At 42.7% G+C, this 16,541-nt stretch overlaps 1 protein-coding gene across 9 annotated transcripts in view; it reads left to right on the top strand.

Annotated features, from left to right (window-relative positions):
* SFXN3 (sideroflexin 3) overlaps nt 1-16,541 on the top strand; it is a 105,719-nt gene that overhangs the window by 64,912 nt on the left and 24,266 nt on the right. For 7 of the 9 annotated variants that reach the window (XM_029610242.1, XM_029610245.1, XM_029610244.1 and 4 more), the window contains exon 9: nt 15,073-15,122. The exons of the other annotated variants lie outside the window; for them this stretch is intronic. In XM_029610242.1, the coding sequence (XP_029466102.1) occupies nt 15,073-15,122 (50 nt within the window). The remainder of the gene's footprint in view (nt 1-15,072; nt 15,123-16,541) is intronic. 9 annotated transcript variants of the gene reach the window in all.

Raw genomic sequence — 16,541 nt, 5'->3', positions numbered from 1 at the left:
TCCTGGGCTTCAGTTCCAGCGACTTCTACCTCTGGTGTAACTATAACGGATTTACCAAAGATATCCTGTATTTTAGGCTGGTTACAATTCACAACAGGTGTTGAAGTTGCTACTTTCCCTTTCCTCTTGGTATGGGGCATACCCAAGAGGATTAGGTCCAGCTTTTAATCAGAAAAAGTACCTCGTTTTGATTTGGACTCCTTGGAGACACAATCGATCCAATCAGGTTCCGCAATGGCTGTAAGCTTGCTCTCCCAACTCGCCTTTTTTTCGCAGAAATTATACAATCCCAGAATCTCCTACGGACTCCTACGAACTCCGACGAAGCCCGACAAAGCCCGCGCCCCTTAGGCGCGCGGCTTCGGCGACGCGCCGACGGCGAACACGCCGTCCAGACGCCGTTCTTATGGGCGTCTGCCTGGGCTCCTCCCTCTGACGTCAGAGCCCGGAAGAGGGTTCACCCGACCTCTATGCCAGCAGCCTACCGCTCCAAACGAAAGTCCAGCAGTAAATATTCAAAGGAAAAACTCCCGCAGAGCAGGACACCGGCAGGCAGGTAAGAGAAACGAGCAGCAGCGCCCTGATATAACTTTAAGCATTTAGTGGGGCGAATGGGTGGGGGATCCTGGCTGTTTTGGTTTTTTTTTATTTTGTTTTTGGCACTTAATCAGTTACATCATGTAAGTATAGCCTGTTAAGGTTTAAAGTTATCTGGAAACACTTGTATGGATAACTTTAACCCTGTTCTGAGGCATATCCAGACTTAGCAGAAGAACTTATTTAGCTAACTCTGAATATCGGAGTTTGCTGGATAAGTTATTTGGCTAAGCTAATTCTGCCTTGATCGCCCCCTCCCAGGAATACCTCCAATCTGTTTGTTTATTTGTTTATTTGTCGAGTTTTATATACCGTCATTTGGTATCGCCATCATAACGGTTTACAAGATTTGATCGGTATAGGACGAATTACATACGAGAAGCATGGATCATAATGGTTTACAAGATTCGATCAGTATAGGATGGGTTACATAAGCGGAGTATGTATCGTAACAGAGTCAATCATATGTATGGTTAGTTAATGGTATATATACAGTAGGAGGAGGCTACATTCAGGAGTACAGACATAGTTGGGTAACAGAACAGTATCTTGTTTATATTGCAGTTCGTTCATGTTAAGTGGTCTTATTGTTGTTTGTTTGAGTGTTGTGGGTCTGATTAGGTTCAGTTATGAGGTCTGTTGCGATTTGGATGTTATGTTTTTCTTGAGTGTCTTTGTAGGCTTTGTAGAACAGCCATGTTTTCAGATCCTTCTTGAATGTTTTTAGGTTGGGTTGCATTGTTAATTCCGTCGGAAGGGTGTTCCAGATTTTGGGGCTGGTGATGGAGAATGCCCTTTCTCTGATTGTGCTCAGTTGTGCATTTCTGATGGGGGGACTGTCAGAAAGCCTTTGCTGTTTGATCGTAGGTTTCGTTGCGGATTATGGGGGGTGAGGTTTAAACCTGCCTGGTCTGTTTGTTCATTATGTAATAGTTTGTGTACGATAGTCAGTGTTTTGTGTTCTATTCGGAATTTTATTAGTAGCCAGTGTAGTGAGATAAGTATAGGGGTTATATGATCATTCTTTTTTGTGCCTGTAAGGATTCTGGCAGCTGAGTTTTGTAGGATTTGGATTGGTTTGATGTTGGAAGATGGCAGTCCGAGGAGTAGGGAGTTGCAGTAGTCGATGGCTGAGAAGATGAGTAGTTGTAGTACTGATCTGAATTCGTAGGTGGTTAGGAAAGGTTTTAGACGTCTTAGAATTAATGTTTATAGTATCCCTCTTTGATTTTGGTTGTTATGTGGTTCCTGTAGGATAGTTCATTGTCTGTTATGATTCCTAGGTTTCTGGTGTATGTGACTGGGAATATTGGGTTCATCTGATTTCCAAGTTTGAATGGAGGTGGTGGTGAGGGATTGGGTTTTCGATCCATGAGAATTATTTCAGTTTTGTCGATGTTGATTATGAGTTTCATGCGTGTTAGTAGTTGTTTGATTGAATCTAGTAGAGTGGCTGTTTCTTTGTAGGTTTCTTCTAGTGTATTTTGAATAGGAATTAGTAATTGTATGTCATCCGCATAGAGGAAGTGGATGACTCCGAGATTGTTTAGCAGATGGCATATAGGAAGTAGGTATATGTTGAAAAGAGTGGCAGACAGGGCAGAGCCTTGGGGAACTCCAGTGTTGAGGCTAATATTTTTGGATAGGGTGTTGTTAATTGATACTTGGTAGCTTCTGTTAGATAGGTAGGATGAGAACCATTGTAGGGTTATGTCTGTTAGACCAATTTCTGTCAGCTGATCTAGGAGAATTGTATGGTTTACTGTGTTGAATGCAGCTGATAGGTCTAAGAGGATGAGTAGGTATTTCTGGCCCTTGTCAAATCCTCCTAGTATTGTGTCGTTCAGTGAGAGTAGGAGTGTTTCCGTGCTTAAGTTTTTCCTGAATCCGAATTGCGTTGGACGTAGGATGTTATTTATTTCAAGGTAGTCAGTGAGTTGGGAGAGAACAATCTTTTCAGTGATCTTGGCTATGAGAGATAGGTTCGATATAGGGCAGTAGTTTGATTGGTTGTCAGGGGTCAAGGTTGTTATTTTTTAGGATTGGTTTAATTACAGCTGATTTGAGACATTTGGGGTAGTTACCTTCGGACAGGGATAGGTTGACAATATTGATGAGTGTTTTTGTTAGGGTGGGTTCCATTGTTTTGATGGTTGGTATGCGGATGCTGTCGAAGGGGTGGTTGGCAGGGTTCATTTTTTTGATGACTGATTGGATTTTGAGGGAGAAGACAGGGTCAAAGTTTGCCCATTTTGTAGTTTTTTAGATTCATTTTGATGGTTTGGTTGTTGGTGTTTTGGTTGTTTTTGATTGTTTGTTGTTTTCTTATTAAAGAATTCTGCAAACTCATCGCTTCCGTGTTTTGTGCATGGTGTTTTCAGGATGGTTTGGGTTTTTGTGAGGTTTTGCACAATGGAGAATAGCATTCTGGGGTTATGTTGGAATTTGTTGATTTTGTTTGAGAAGAATTCTTTTTTGGCATTGTTAATGATGTTTTTGTAGTGGGAGAGGTAATTTCGATATGTGGTTAGCATAGATGCTGTTTTATTCCTCCGCCATGCTTTTTCTTTCTTCCAGAGCATGCGTTTGGCCGCTCTGATGTTTTCATTGTACCATTGGTTGATATGTTGTGAGTTTTTGATTGTTTTTGTGATAGTGGGGTTGAAGTTGTCCGCCACATTTTTGGTGATGTTGAGCCATGAGATTGTGGCATCTTCAGAGTTTGATAGGTCTATGTTTGTTAGCTCTGTTTGTAGTATTTTTTGGAGGAGTTCAATGTTGAAAGGAGGATGGCATGATATTGTTCTCAGTAAGTTTTGTGTTGTTGTGAGGTTGGAGTTATAGGTCAAGTTAGCTTGAATCAGGTGGTGATCTGACCAGGGTATTTTGGTAATGTTGGTTTCACATGTTAGCCATGCTTCAGGGTTAATGAACATGAGGTCTATGGTGTGTCCGGCATTGTGAGTTGGGGCATCGATCACTTGTTTTAGTCGCAGTGGCAGGTTTTTGAGTGGGGGAGTGTGTTTATGTGGATGTTGAAATCCCCCAGGATGATGATGGGTTTGCTTAGTGAGATGTTGTTCGTAAGATACTCTATTAAAGGGGAGCAGTTTTTGTCAAGTGAGCTGGGGGGACAGTAGACCAGGCAAATTTGGAGTTTTGTGGAGTCAAATAGTGCAATTTTGTAGGGTGCACATATGTTTGTTGGACGTAGTTTCATCTGTAGATTTTTTTTGGTGATCTCAATTAGGCCTCCCCCTTTTTTTTTTCGGTCTGGGGATTGAGAATGTTTTGTATGTTGGATTGTCTATTTGGTTAATTAGTACGGAGTCGGTGTTTTTGAGCCAAGGATTTGCACTCACAAAGACGGGAGTAGCTGGCTTGTTACGGCGGTTACTACCCCAAACCAAATATCCAAATTACTACCTCCACCTTCCTCTATTCCTGATGCCTTTCAACTAGCTTGATCACTCCATTCTTATACTTTACTTTCAATGCATATCCAGCATAGTTCTCTGCTTCAACAGCAGGGGAGAAGAAAAACTGTTACTTCACACATCCAGCAGAGCTCTCTGCTTAAACGGCAGGGGAGAAGAAAAAAGGGTTCGCACTCACAAAGCGGGGAGTAGCTGGCTTGTTATGGCGGTTACTACCCCAAACCAAATGTACCTGATACTTCACTCTCGACGCATATCCAGCATGGCTCTCTGCTTCAACGTCATGGGAGAAAGACTGATACATCACGAATTTCCAGCATAGCTCTCTGCTTCAACGGCAGGGGAAAAGAAAAACTGATACTTCACGCATATCCAGCATAACTTCAACGGCAGGGGAGAAGAAAAAAGGATTCACACTCACAAAGCGGGGAGTAGCTGGCTTGTTACGGCGGTTACTACCCCCAAACCAAATGTGCCTGATACTTCACTTTCGATGCATATCCAGCATAGCTCTCTGCTTCAACGGCAGGGGAGAAGAAAAAAACTGATACCTCACGCATATCCAGCATAGCTCCCTGCTTCAACGGCAGGGGAGAAGATAAACAACTAATAAGGGCTGTATAACATAATCTGGGTAAAAAGAAATAAGCATGGGTGTAGCTTGCTTATTGCGGCGGTTACTACCCCTACTACCTATAACTAATCAAGCTAGATATTTCACTTGGATGCAGCTCCATCACCGCTCTCTGCATTAATGGCGGGGGTGGAAGGGAATTAGAACCAAGAGCTAAGAGAAACAGATAAGTATGAGAGAAGGGATGGGGGAAGCTTGCTGGGCAGACTGGATGGGCCATTTGGTCTTCTTCTGCCGTCATTTCTATGTTTCTATGTTTCTAAGTTTCGGTTATTGCGACAAATTTTGGACAAATGTTTTGGACAAAGTTTGGACAAATATTTCCAGTTAAAAGGGCCAGAAAATCAAACCTTGGGATTTCTCCAGCTAGCTCAAGTTTTCCAGACATACCGCTTAGAATATTGATGTCTCAGTTTTTAGCATCGTATAATAGAAAGATTCTGTGGAGAAGTGCAGAGATTGCCAGTGAAGATTTGGAGCTGTTTACTGATGTGACAGGTACTTAGAGATCTATTTCAAAAGCGGTGATTGCGCAAACACGCCCACATACATGCATAAGTGGGCCACGCGCAAGCAATACATATTTAAAAAGCCGCGAAGACCTTGCATATGTACCCGGGCGCATGTCAAAAACAAGGCGGAAAAGGGGCGGAGCATGGGCAAACAGATATGCACGTCTCCTGTTTTAAAATACGGAGTTCATGGCGCGCATTGGCTTGTTTTCCATGTAACTTTACTGTTCCAGATGAGGAGCAGGTCTCTATATCTTGAGTTTTAGGGCTTATAGGACAGGGTGAGGGATCAACTGGGGGGTGTGCAGGATTAAAAACCAGAGGGGTCTTGAAGACCTTGATATTAACTGGGTAAACTGGACTGATTGGAAAAACTGGGTTGTCCCTTGCGTGAGCGTGTTTTAAAATCTGCCTGCATACGCACGTAAAAGCTGGTAAAGTCCTAAGAAAGATACAGGAAGTACATCTTCTCAAGTAATCTCTTACGATTAGTCGCATACTCGCGGGAGGTGTATTTTTAAAACCTATGCGTGCAATTGCGCGCCGATACGTGCACCGATACGTGCGTGTATGGGTGTACGTGTGCTCATTTTAAAATTAGCCTGCAAGGTTTTTGGCAATTATTTCATGGGTAAATGGTGCACTGGCATATGATCCACAGTAGGGTATGAAACAGGGCTAGTTAGGGACATTCCCTTTCTGGAGCTGTTTCCTGTTGTAGTTGCAGTACATTTACGGGTCAAAGAGCATAGCCCCCTCCATTGGAGGTTTCAGGCTCTTAGATTTTGTTTGTTGACTATGTCCCTGACTGGTGATAGGTCATGTGACCGACAGACAACAGCAGAATGCCATTGGACTCTTCCTTGGCTGATTAGTTCCTTTAGTGTTGTGATGCTGATCAGACCAAGTCACATTTCAGCATCCCTGGACCCATTTACTGTGTTCAACAAATAATGAAGCAGATTTAGGGATTCACTGAAGTTTATTGTACAAGTTTTCAACCTTCTTTGGTATTCTCAATGTAGCTAATCAGTAATTTGCATCTTTTAGTTTAGAAACTTATGTCGATTTCACCCCAAATCTTGGATCTAAGGATTCCAGTGGCTGGCTAGGCTCCTCAGTAGGTGGCTTCAAGTTAGGCCTGTCTCACTGAACATGTGGGTAGTGGTAGGCATTGAGGATTGGCTAATTGCTTGACAGTAAATCGTGATTGGTTAGAATCTTATTATTGAGCCCTGGTAGACTGGCTAAACTATGGAGTACGCCATGCTCATTAGCCAGTTTGAAAATTGGTCATCAAGTCATGTGTCCCTTTGTTCAAATTTAGAAATTTCCAGGTGTCTTCTGTGATCAGTATAGGACCTTTTTCTAACCACTTGTATCCTACAGTCAAAAGTTATAACTACACTGTCTTACTCCCTCCTAATTATAGGCTTCTGCAAAGGTTGCAAATATAAAAAGAAAAAAAAAATAGTGGAAGGACAGTTTATGCAGGAAATATCTGTCAAAACAAAAAAGAGAACTTAAGGGTAAGGGAGAAGCTAATTGTATACATATTTATTTTTTCTCTCTCTGAAATGGCTCAAAGTTGTTACAAATAGAAATACATGAAAAATCTAAGAATATATAAAGATGTATGAAAAATATAAGAAAATGTACAGTGTAATGACTGAGGATCTGCTCTAATAATCTCAAGCATTTCCCTGATGCAACAAGTTGGCGAAATACAGCCTCTGTCGGAATCAGAAAAACCGAGCAGTCCTGAGATTTGAACATTTTTTTTCTCCCTAAGATATGTATAGCACTTTCTGGTTAGAAGAGAAAAAACGTTTGGACTATGGCGTAATAAATGGGTTGTAACTATAAAGAAATTGAATGAAAAATAAGGAAGTGTCTTGTGGTTAGATCCTTGCTGAAGTATTTCACATACAGATTTGTCCCTTTTTGGAGCTAAATGTGATCATTTCTCCAGCATATGTGCACGCACTGCATTGAGTTGTTTTCACATTTGCTCTTTTGAGTAGTTTATGAAGTTTTATTGAAAAAGTTGGCAAAACCAAAGCATGATTTGGAAGTTGTTTGAAAGATTTGTTTGAAATGTGATAGTGGTGACACTGAATAATAATTTATTAGGATATTATATTAAGCCTCATTATTATTATTATTATTATTTTTGCCCTCCTGTAGTATTTTGTTAGCGAAGACCCTAGCCACAGAAATACACTATTTGGTCTGTTATAGTCCAGGTCCTAAACAAACATTTGCCTTAACGTGTAAATGTGGTGAGACTGCCAAGAAATTTGATGTTGGTGCGTTTGTAACCCGTTCTGGGTAGCAGAAATAAAATTGCTGAAGTGCTGTCTTGCTCTTCTTGGCCTTTTGGCTAGATCGAATGTAGTGTCTGAGCTGTGAGCTGGGGATGGCGCCTTGGCCTTCTTGCCAAGACTGAGAAACCTGTACAATATCTGGGAGCAAATGGCTTGCCATCTGACCCCATGGGGAAGATGAAATTATTGCAACCATTGCTGAAGCAGGAGGATTAAACCTGCTCGATAAAAGAACCAGGGAAAGGCATGCAGCATCTTGGCATTGGGATTGCTTTCAAACCTGGATTTGTAGAAGGTGTGAGGGTGGGATTTAGAGGGGATTTGTGGTGGAGGTGTGTGAATGGCAGTGTAGGTGGGGGTAGATGGGGATATATGGATGTAGGAGGTTGTGTGTGTGTGTGCTGGGTGTGGTGAGTTTAGAAGTGTGTTGGGTATCATCGTCCTCATCGTTTATGTGTAGTCATGCTTTTCCACCAATAGAGTTCAAAGCATGTGACAAGGAACTGTTACAGAGAACAAAAACTGAAATTACATAGAACGTGGCTGATTTCAATATATTTATAAATGATCTGGAAAGAAATACGACGAGTGAGGTAATCAAAATTGCAGATGATACAAAATTGTTCAGAGTAGTTAAATCACAAGCAGATTGTGATAATTTGCAGGAAGACCTTGTGAGACTGGAAGATTGGGCATCCAAATGGCAGATGAAATTTAATGTGGATAAGTGCAAGGGGATGCATATAGGGAAAAATAACCCATGCTATAGTTACACAATGTTAGGTTCCATTTTAGGAGCTACCACCCAAGAAAGAGATCTAGGCGTCATAGTGGATAACACATTGAAACTATCGGTTCAGTGTGCTGCGGCAGTCAAAAAAGCAAACAGAATGTTGGGAATTATTAGAAAGGGAATGGTTAATAAAACGGAAAATGTCATAATGCCTCTGTATTGCTCCATGGTGAGACTGCACCTTGAATACTGTGTACAATTCTGGTCGCCGCATCTCAAAAAAGATATAGTTGCGATTGAGAAGGTACAGAGAAGGGCTACCAAAATGATAAGGAGAATGGAACAGCTCCCCTATGAGGAAAGGCCGAAGAGGTTAGGACTTTTCAGCTTGGAAAAGAGACGGCTGAGGGGGGGATATGATAGTGGTGTTTAAAATCATGAGAGGTCTAGAATGGGTTAATGTGAATCAGTTATTTACTGTTCCAGATAATAAAAAGACTAGGGGGCACTCCATGAAGTTAGCATGTGGCACATTTAAAACGAATAGGAGAAAGTTCTTTTTTACTCAACGCACAATTAAACTCTGGAATTTGTTGCCAGGGGATGTGGTTAGTGCAGTTAGTATAGCTGGGTTTAAAAAAGGATTGGATAAGTTCTTGGAGGAGAAGTGCATTACCTGCTATTAATTGAGTTGACTTAGAGAATAGCCACTGCTATTACTAGCAAGCGTAGCATGGGATAGACTTAGTTTTTGGGTACTTGCCAGGTTCTTATGGCCTGGATTGGCCACTGTTGGAAACAGGATGCTGGGCTTGATGGACCCTTGGTCTGACCCAGTATGGCATGTTCTCATGTTCTTATTTACAAAGAACTGGGATTGTAAAGGGAACCAGTAACGATAACAATTAACAGTAGGTTATAATATATAGTTTAGTAACAGACGTCTGGGTGCAATCAGTAATTTATAATGTGAGATCTACTGGCGGAGCAGATTGGGAGATCTAATGGCTTGCGAGAATTAAAAGGACTCTGATGGCGGGCGGTGGAGGGACAGAGATCCGTTCCCAGGCTTAATGGGGAGGATGCCGACCATAAGCTTTTACAAACAGCCACTTCAGGGATTTCCTGAATGTGAGCAGATCAGGGATAAGTCTGATATCTCCCGGAAGAGAGTTCCAGAGAGTGGGGTCTGCTTCTGTGAATGTTCTTTTTCTGGTAGTTGAGCGTTTTCGTTCTCTGGGGGCTGGCACAACCAAGTGCGCTGGGGAAGTGAGTGAAGAGAGTGGGTAGGTGTATAGGGGGAGAGATGATCATGCAGATAGGTGGCTGCTGGGCCTTTAAGGGCTTTGAATGTGAGGACCAAAGTTTTGAACACTGTTCAGTAGTGCGTAGGGAGCCACTGAAGGGATCCAAGGAGAGGTGTGATGTGGTCATATTTCTTAACCTTAAGTATAGCTCGAGCTCCTGCATTTTGAATCAGCTGTAGGAGGTGGTCCAGTTTCTTGGGGAGACCGATGTACAGCACTTTGCAATAGTTCAGGTGGGAGATAACACAGGCCCAGATCACTGTTGCAAATGTATAGTCATCGAGCAAAGGATGGAGATTGCGTGGTTGACATAACTGAAAGAAAGCAGACTTGCTTACTGACATAATTTGGGCATCAGTGGTGAGTTTAGAGTTCAGCAGACAATCCAAACTTCTGATCTGGTGAGAAAACGTGAGGGGAGTCATGAGAGAGTAGAGGAATGGTCTTGTTTCCCAAGCCACAGGATGTCTGTCTTTTGGGGGTTTAACTTCGGTTTTCTTAGCATCTAGACAGATGAATCCAGAACCAGTGGGTTATGCACCTCTACCAGCAGATAGAAAAGGAGCAAAATTGACATCACAGTATATATACTCATGCAGTGACATCAGCCCGCCAGTATTCTCCGACTGCAGCAGATGGTGGATGTGAGTCTTCCTACTGGGGATTGCTTCAGGTTTTAGAAGGAGAAAAAGGAAATTTAATTCACCCTACTCTCTAAATGATCCCTCCCTCATTTGAGAATTCCTGAGGTGATTTCCATCATGAGTGCCTTGGTCTGGTAGCTGGTTTTTCAGCTGGCATGGACTTAGCTGTTGAAACATCTGAAAGGCAGCGGGTGCAGGAAGCCGAGTGTGGTGGGGAAGGTATATGCCCTCTTCCCCTGCAGCTGGAAACCGATTCTGTTCTTAGCCGGGATGGGCTGAGCTCAGGTTAAAAAAAAAAATGTTGTTATTGTAAGCAGAAAGTGAAGTTTTTGTGGAGTTCCTCTCTCTTTAAGTCTCTGTGCTCAGTGTGCCGATTTAACATGTGTTCCCGCTTCTATGGGAGTTGTGGAATGGGGGCAGCTGGTGGGTTGAGCAGCCCTATGGCCTAGGCCCTACTCTCAGGCTTCTTTCTTGTTCGCCTCGTGGTAGGTTGCGGTGTTGTTTGTGTGATTTTTCCCTGTGCGCTAGGCTACCCTTTTCAGTTCCATCGGATTGTGTGAGTGCGTCTGACTGTGCGTCCAGATGTGCGTCTAATATCAAGCTTATTTGGATGCCTAATTGAACATTTTGTTGGACGACCAGTTGGTTGGGAGCATCCATTTGTGCGCCTAATTTTGTACATGCTTACATCTGCACCCAAGCGGTATGGCCTCAGCACCCACTGGTTTACAGTGTGGAGTGCATACATTTTTGGATGCCTAAATTCGGTCGCTTATATTTTGGATGCTTGGTGCTCCTTCGGCAGCGCATATACTAAATTTTGGATGTCCAAGATAATTTGGACGCCTGAGTTTTGGGACATCAAAGATAATTCAGACACCTATTTTTTGGATGCCTAGATTTTTTGTGGCGGCTTCAGCTAGACGCACACTTTCCAGACACTTATTCAGCGTACAGATAGTGCTTATGCTAAGAAACCAAAGTACCTTACCCTCTGTGCTGCTTGTCATATTTGGGCGTCTCAGTCAGGTGTTCCCTAAAATTGAGCCAGTGTTGCTTGGAAACTCAAGAGGAATTGCTTCATCTGATTTTACTAAGCCCGGTTCTTCCCAGCCTGGTGTTGGACTGAGAAAAATAAAATGATGCCAGAACGGTTGCGTAACTGGTTCATCATTGGGGGATGGTAGTTCAGTGGGCTCAGGATAGGTGACCTTGGTTTTGACATAGATCCCTCTGCCTTCTTCAGGCCCAACTTCTACTGTCTGTTCTGGGTCGTAGACGGTGAAACATAGTGCTGCGGGTAAGCATTGGGGCATACCTAGATTGGTTGCCGGTCTTTCCGATGGGGATCCTGATGGCACGAATGATGAAACCAATCATTGTTCCCTGGAGGATGGAAATTCTTCCGGGATTGGAACCGTTTAGAACAATGTTGTTCATTCATAAAGATGAATTATTGGCCCTGATTCCCAGACATTGAGGATGTTCGGACTGAAATCAGGTCTGAGCCAAAGAAAGATCTCATATTATGGAAGCCATTCAAGAATTAATTGATCTTGAGTGGGGCACCCCGGAAGCTAATTTCAAAGGGGGATGGGTCTTGGAAGGCCTGTACCCCCGGACCCTTCTGCTTCAGAGCAATTACGTTTTCCAAAGATGGAAGCACTTGTGTTGTCACCAGGTGGACGACTATTCTCGTAGAAGGGGGAATGGCCTTAAAGGATGCTCATGAAATGAGAGATTTGAGGCTATCCTTAAGCAGGCCTTTGAAGCGCTGATAGTGAATTTGCAGATAGCTTCCTGTTGTTCCCTAAGCTCTCCCAAGAGGTCGGTAAACCTTAGGCAGTGATAGAACCAGCAGCCGCCTTTTTTGGCAGATATGGGCTGTGATTGGTCTGCACCTCGGTCACAGAAGTGACTTCGGTAATAGCGGCTAGGCCTTAGCTATGGCTGAGAAATTGGTTGGCTGATGCAACCTCAATGACTAACCTTGCAAAATTGCTTTTTAAAGGTTTGGTCTTGTTTGGGAGTGAACTGGAGGAGATGATCAATAAGTGGGAAAGTTCCTGGTACTAGAGGATGAGAAACAGGCACCACGAGGGGTCATACAACCTTACAGAGGAACAGCTTTTCAGAGGACTAGACTTTTGTGTAGATCCCAGTCCTTTGTCTCAGGCCCTCCCAGACAAGGTGCAGGCTCTGGGAATGGAGCACCCGGAGCTTCCCAATGAAGGTGTGCCGACCTTCCTCCAGGGTTGTTATCGGAGGTGGGTTGAGATCACAACAAACCAGTGGGTTCTGGAAGTGATACGAGAAGGCTTTGCACTGGAGTTTGGCAGTGTTCCTCGGGACATGTTAATGGTGTCTCCTTGCCACTCCCTGCAGAAGAGGCAGGCGGTGGAGTGTACATTGTCAAAGCTTCTCAGTCTGAGGGCTGAGGTTCCAGTGCCTAAATTTTAAGAAAATACAAGACAATATTCCACATATTTCGTTGTGCCCAAGGAGGAGAGCTCTTTTCGTCCCATCCTGGATCTTAAAGGGGTCAGTCGTCATTTGCAGGTGAGTTGGAGGAGTTTCTGACCTCCTTGGATCTGTCCAAGGCATACCTGCATATTCCCATTCGGCTAGAGTACCAACGTTTTCTGCGATTCACGGTTTTGGGAAGTCGCACTAACGGGACTTAATGCGCACTAACATGAAATTCAAATTTTCCCCGAATTTTGGTGAATTATTGTTCATTTCGGGGTGCTCCTGAAACAGAACGAATTAGACAGTTTCAACGAAATTATCTACTTCATCTAAAATGAATGCACATCTCTACTTTTTATATATTTATGTCTGACGTTCCATATGTTGGAAAGCCCCTATTAGTTTGCACACCCATCATGCACCAGATTGCTAAAGCCCATTTCCAGGCCAACTAAATGTTCATTGAAAGGCAAAATATTTCCCAGATTGTTTCCTGAGGTCTCAGTGAAGCACCTAAGCATCGTTTTCCAGACGCCTTTCAGTTTTTGACTTGTGGCATTGCTAATCTCTACTTATTTTGGAATAGTTTCTAGTGCTGTGAAAACAGAGCAGCTCCTTTCATATGCTTTTGGTTTTTCTACAGAATATGTCAATTTTTTTTATGATTCAATATCTTGGCAGCAGTGTTATGCAGAAGATCTGAATTTGATTGCCGGGCCCAGCTTCTGCTCCCTCAGGCCAGCCAGGTTTGGGAAAGCTGCAGTGTTTATAGCTATTTGCTGGAGGGAGTCTTAGGCATTGTTCATCTGTGATACCAATGGGGCACAGGTACTGGAAGGAGTTGTGGTTGTGGTCCCTGGCTAAGGACTATCGCTGCAATGACTAGACTAGTGAGAAGGTTATACAATAGGGTCATCTTCTCTTCCCCTATCCAAGACACTTGCAAATGAAGATTCATGGCACCGTAGTCCAACAGAGGCCGATTGTGATTGAGCTGGAAGTCCAAAGGAGCAAGAGGAAACTGCAGGGCCAAAAAAAATAAGTCTCTTTAGGTTTGTGGTATGAGGGAGAGCTGTTCTCATGTCACATGCTAAGGTCTGAGAACATTTAATTCTACTGTTACTGGTTGTTATGTATGTTACAGCCAGAAAGGGCCAGTATCTCCAGGGCAACTTCCCTGGCAAGATCCGCCACTCCAAGTCACAAGGCCAGTGTTCTGCAGGCTCCCTTCCTGAAAGGAAGTGCTACACACAGCACTTCATGCCACATTCACACACTGAACCAGCATGACTGCGGATGCCCGGATAAGCAGTACTTAATGCAGAGAGCAATGCAGAATACACATATATAGCAAAGACAATCGTTGCAATGATAAGTTCAAACACTTTATTCTTATGATCTGTGGGTGAGGATTCTTTCGCTGTCTGTCCCGCCACTCCGCCTCTGTTAATTATTTCCTTTTCAACTGTGCATCAGTCCAGGGCTTGCACATCTGGTGTTTACTCTTTCTGTTCTCACAGTTGTTCTACAGTCACGTGATGTAAGGTCAGTGTGAGAACATTATATTTATTTATTTATTTATTTAGCGCCCGCTTTTTTATTGTAGCTCAAGGGCTTGCCCAAGGTCACAAGGAGTAGCAGTAGGGACTTGAACCCTGGCTTTCCTGGGTCGCAGCCCGCTACTGTAACCACTAGGCTACTCCTCAGCTTTCTCTCTTCCTAGCTTTCTTTCCTTGGGAACCATGCTTTATTTCATTTTGACGTCATGTTATCACCTCGGTAATTTTCCCAGTGTATATTTATTTTATTTTATTTATTTAATGCTTTTATATACCGGTATTAGTATGCAAACATCATACCGGTTTACATTGTGATACTGCATAAGGTTTACTACCTGTACTAGTGGTTATCATGTTTTGTTATAAATCATTTTTTTTCTAAGCTAGGCAAAGGTTGATAAATTTGCTAAGCTAGATAACCTTGCAGCTGTGTAGGTGGTCCTGCCGAAAGTTACCATAAGGCCCCATTGCTTTTGCCCTGTCAAAGCCTGGCTGGAAACATGAAAATGTGTTAGTGCGCCGAAAACAAAACATTCGGTTTGCTTTCACCTTTCCCACGCGACCCATGAGTCCCTGTGTTGATAGCGTGACAGTGGAGTTGGGAATGAATTGGGGCATAGATAGGTCTAGGAAATATGTGTGGGAGGATTTCAGCAGATTCTGAAAAAAATCAAACAGACTTTTGCCCCAGGCTTGCGCGCTATGTAGGTCCTTCTGACAAAAGTGGAATTAAAAATAATTAAAAAAACAAAACAAAACACAAAACAAAACTCCTGTTTTCAAAAGTTCCAAACATTTTGCAAGAGCTGGTTTTGTAAAATGTATTCTTAAATTCTTCATTCTTTTCCTCCAGCAATTCCTCCATTGATCATGAATTCTCTGGAGAAGAGAGCTTTCCTGAAGGTAGGAGATCATGTCAGATGTCATCTTAAGAAGTCACTAACTGTTGCATCTGTTCTCCAGTTGAGCCTTTCTTAGGGGGATGAGAAGGGAGTAGAAATACCAGGGTGGAAGAAAGAGTGCCATTAATGTTGCATGTTAAAAAAAAAAATGGTGTTTTCTCCCAATATGTGTGGAAAATGGGGCCCTTGGATGGAAAAGCTTACCAGAAATTAAATAATTTTAGGTTTGAGTTTTATGGAAAATAATTCTAGACGTTCTTAAAATGACTCTCGTGTTTTGATTAAGCTCCTTTGGGCTGTTTTAATTAAACTCTTATTATTTATAATCATCACAACAGCCTTGCTCTTTCATGGAAGATTGTGTGGCCTGCGTGAATGTCACAGGGCCTGGGTATGCCAGCACTGCATTATTCAGTAAAACTAATCCAAAGAAAAGGGACGAACAGGAATGATGTCGTTAGTTGACTAATGATTATTTTAGAGAGACAGATTTTCAGGGCTATTAAGGTCCATCCATAGGACATTTTACTAAATGCAGCTGAAGATGAGGAGCTTGTATTCTGGTTTCCTTTTGAACACTGGGTTGTTTTTTGTTTGTTTTTTTTGTGGGCAAGTACCATGCTTCTATTTACTTTACAGTTTATTTTAATATTTTTTTGTTTGTTTCTGTGAACAGTTGAAGTAGGAAGGGAACATCCTGAAAGCTGCATCTTTAAACACTCCTTTAGCCTCATGAAGGAGTTGTCCTTGCCCTACTACCTTGGATTTTTTTTTTTAGCCATTTATCTTTTTCCTCAGTGTGGGACAAAAGCCTTAGCCTCACCCTTGATGAGTTAAGACCATACTCCTTTTTGATTTGGTTGACTTATTTTGAACTGGTTTGCATGGGCGTCACTGTAGGAATACGGAAATCTCTCCTTGTGTGAAGGCGTCGTTTGTGTCCTTAACAGTGGGTGATCACAGGCCACGTCTGTTTAGTAAATATAAATTCCCAGCTGTAGCGCAGGATATTCAATTTGAATAATTTTTTTCTTTTTTTTTTTTTTTTTGTCATTTGGGCTCTCTTAATGGCCAGTTTTTTTCCGCCAATCTCTACCTCCCCTCATTGCAGGCAGCATAACGTGGTCAGTACAGGGGCTGGAGAGGCACTTCCACCCTCTGCACTGCCCCCGTTGACCGACTCCTGCTTTACTGGGAGCATCTGTCTCCTTCCTGTTTTCCCCAGCCTGAACACCCTACCTCTGTGGAAAACCCACAGTTAGCATGACACTTTTGAGGAACTATTAACATTTTCAAATAAAATGCTGGCAGTTGAATACCGTTTGAGAATAAGTAAAGCTTGGAAGCTGCTGATTTTGGCACTGGCACCTGAGTTTGATGCAGGCTACGAGAATAATTCAGTACTCTCTTTGGCGTCTGA

The sequence above is a fragment of the Rhinatrema bivittatum genome, chromosome 7, assembly GCF_901001135.1.
Source record: "Rhinatrema bivittatum chromosome 7, aRhiBiv1.1, whole genome shotgun sequence".
Lineage (NCBI taxonomy): Eukaryota > Metazoa > Chordata > Amphibia > Gymnophiona > Rhinatrematidae > Rhinatrema > Rhinatrema bivittatum.
This window is presented reverse-complemented; position numbering and strand designations above follow the sequence as displayed.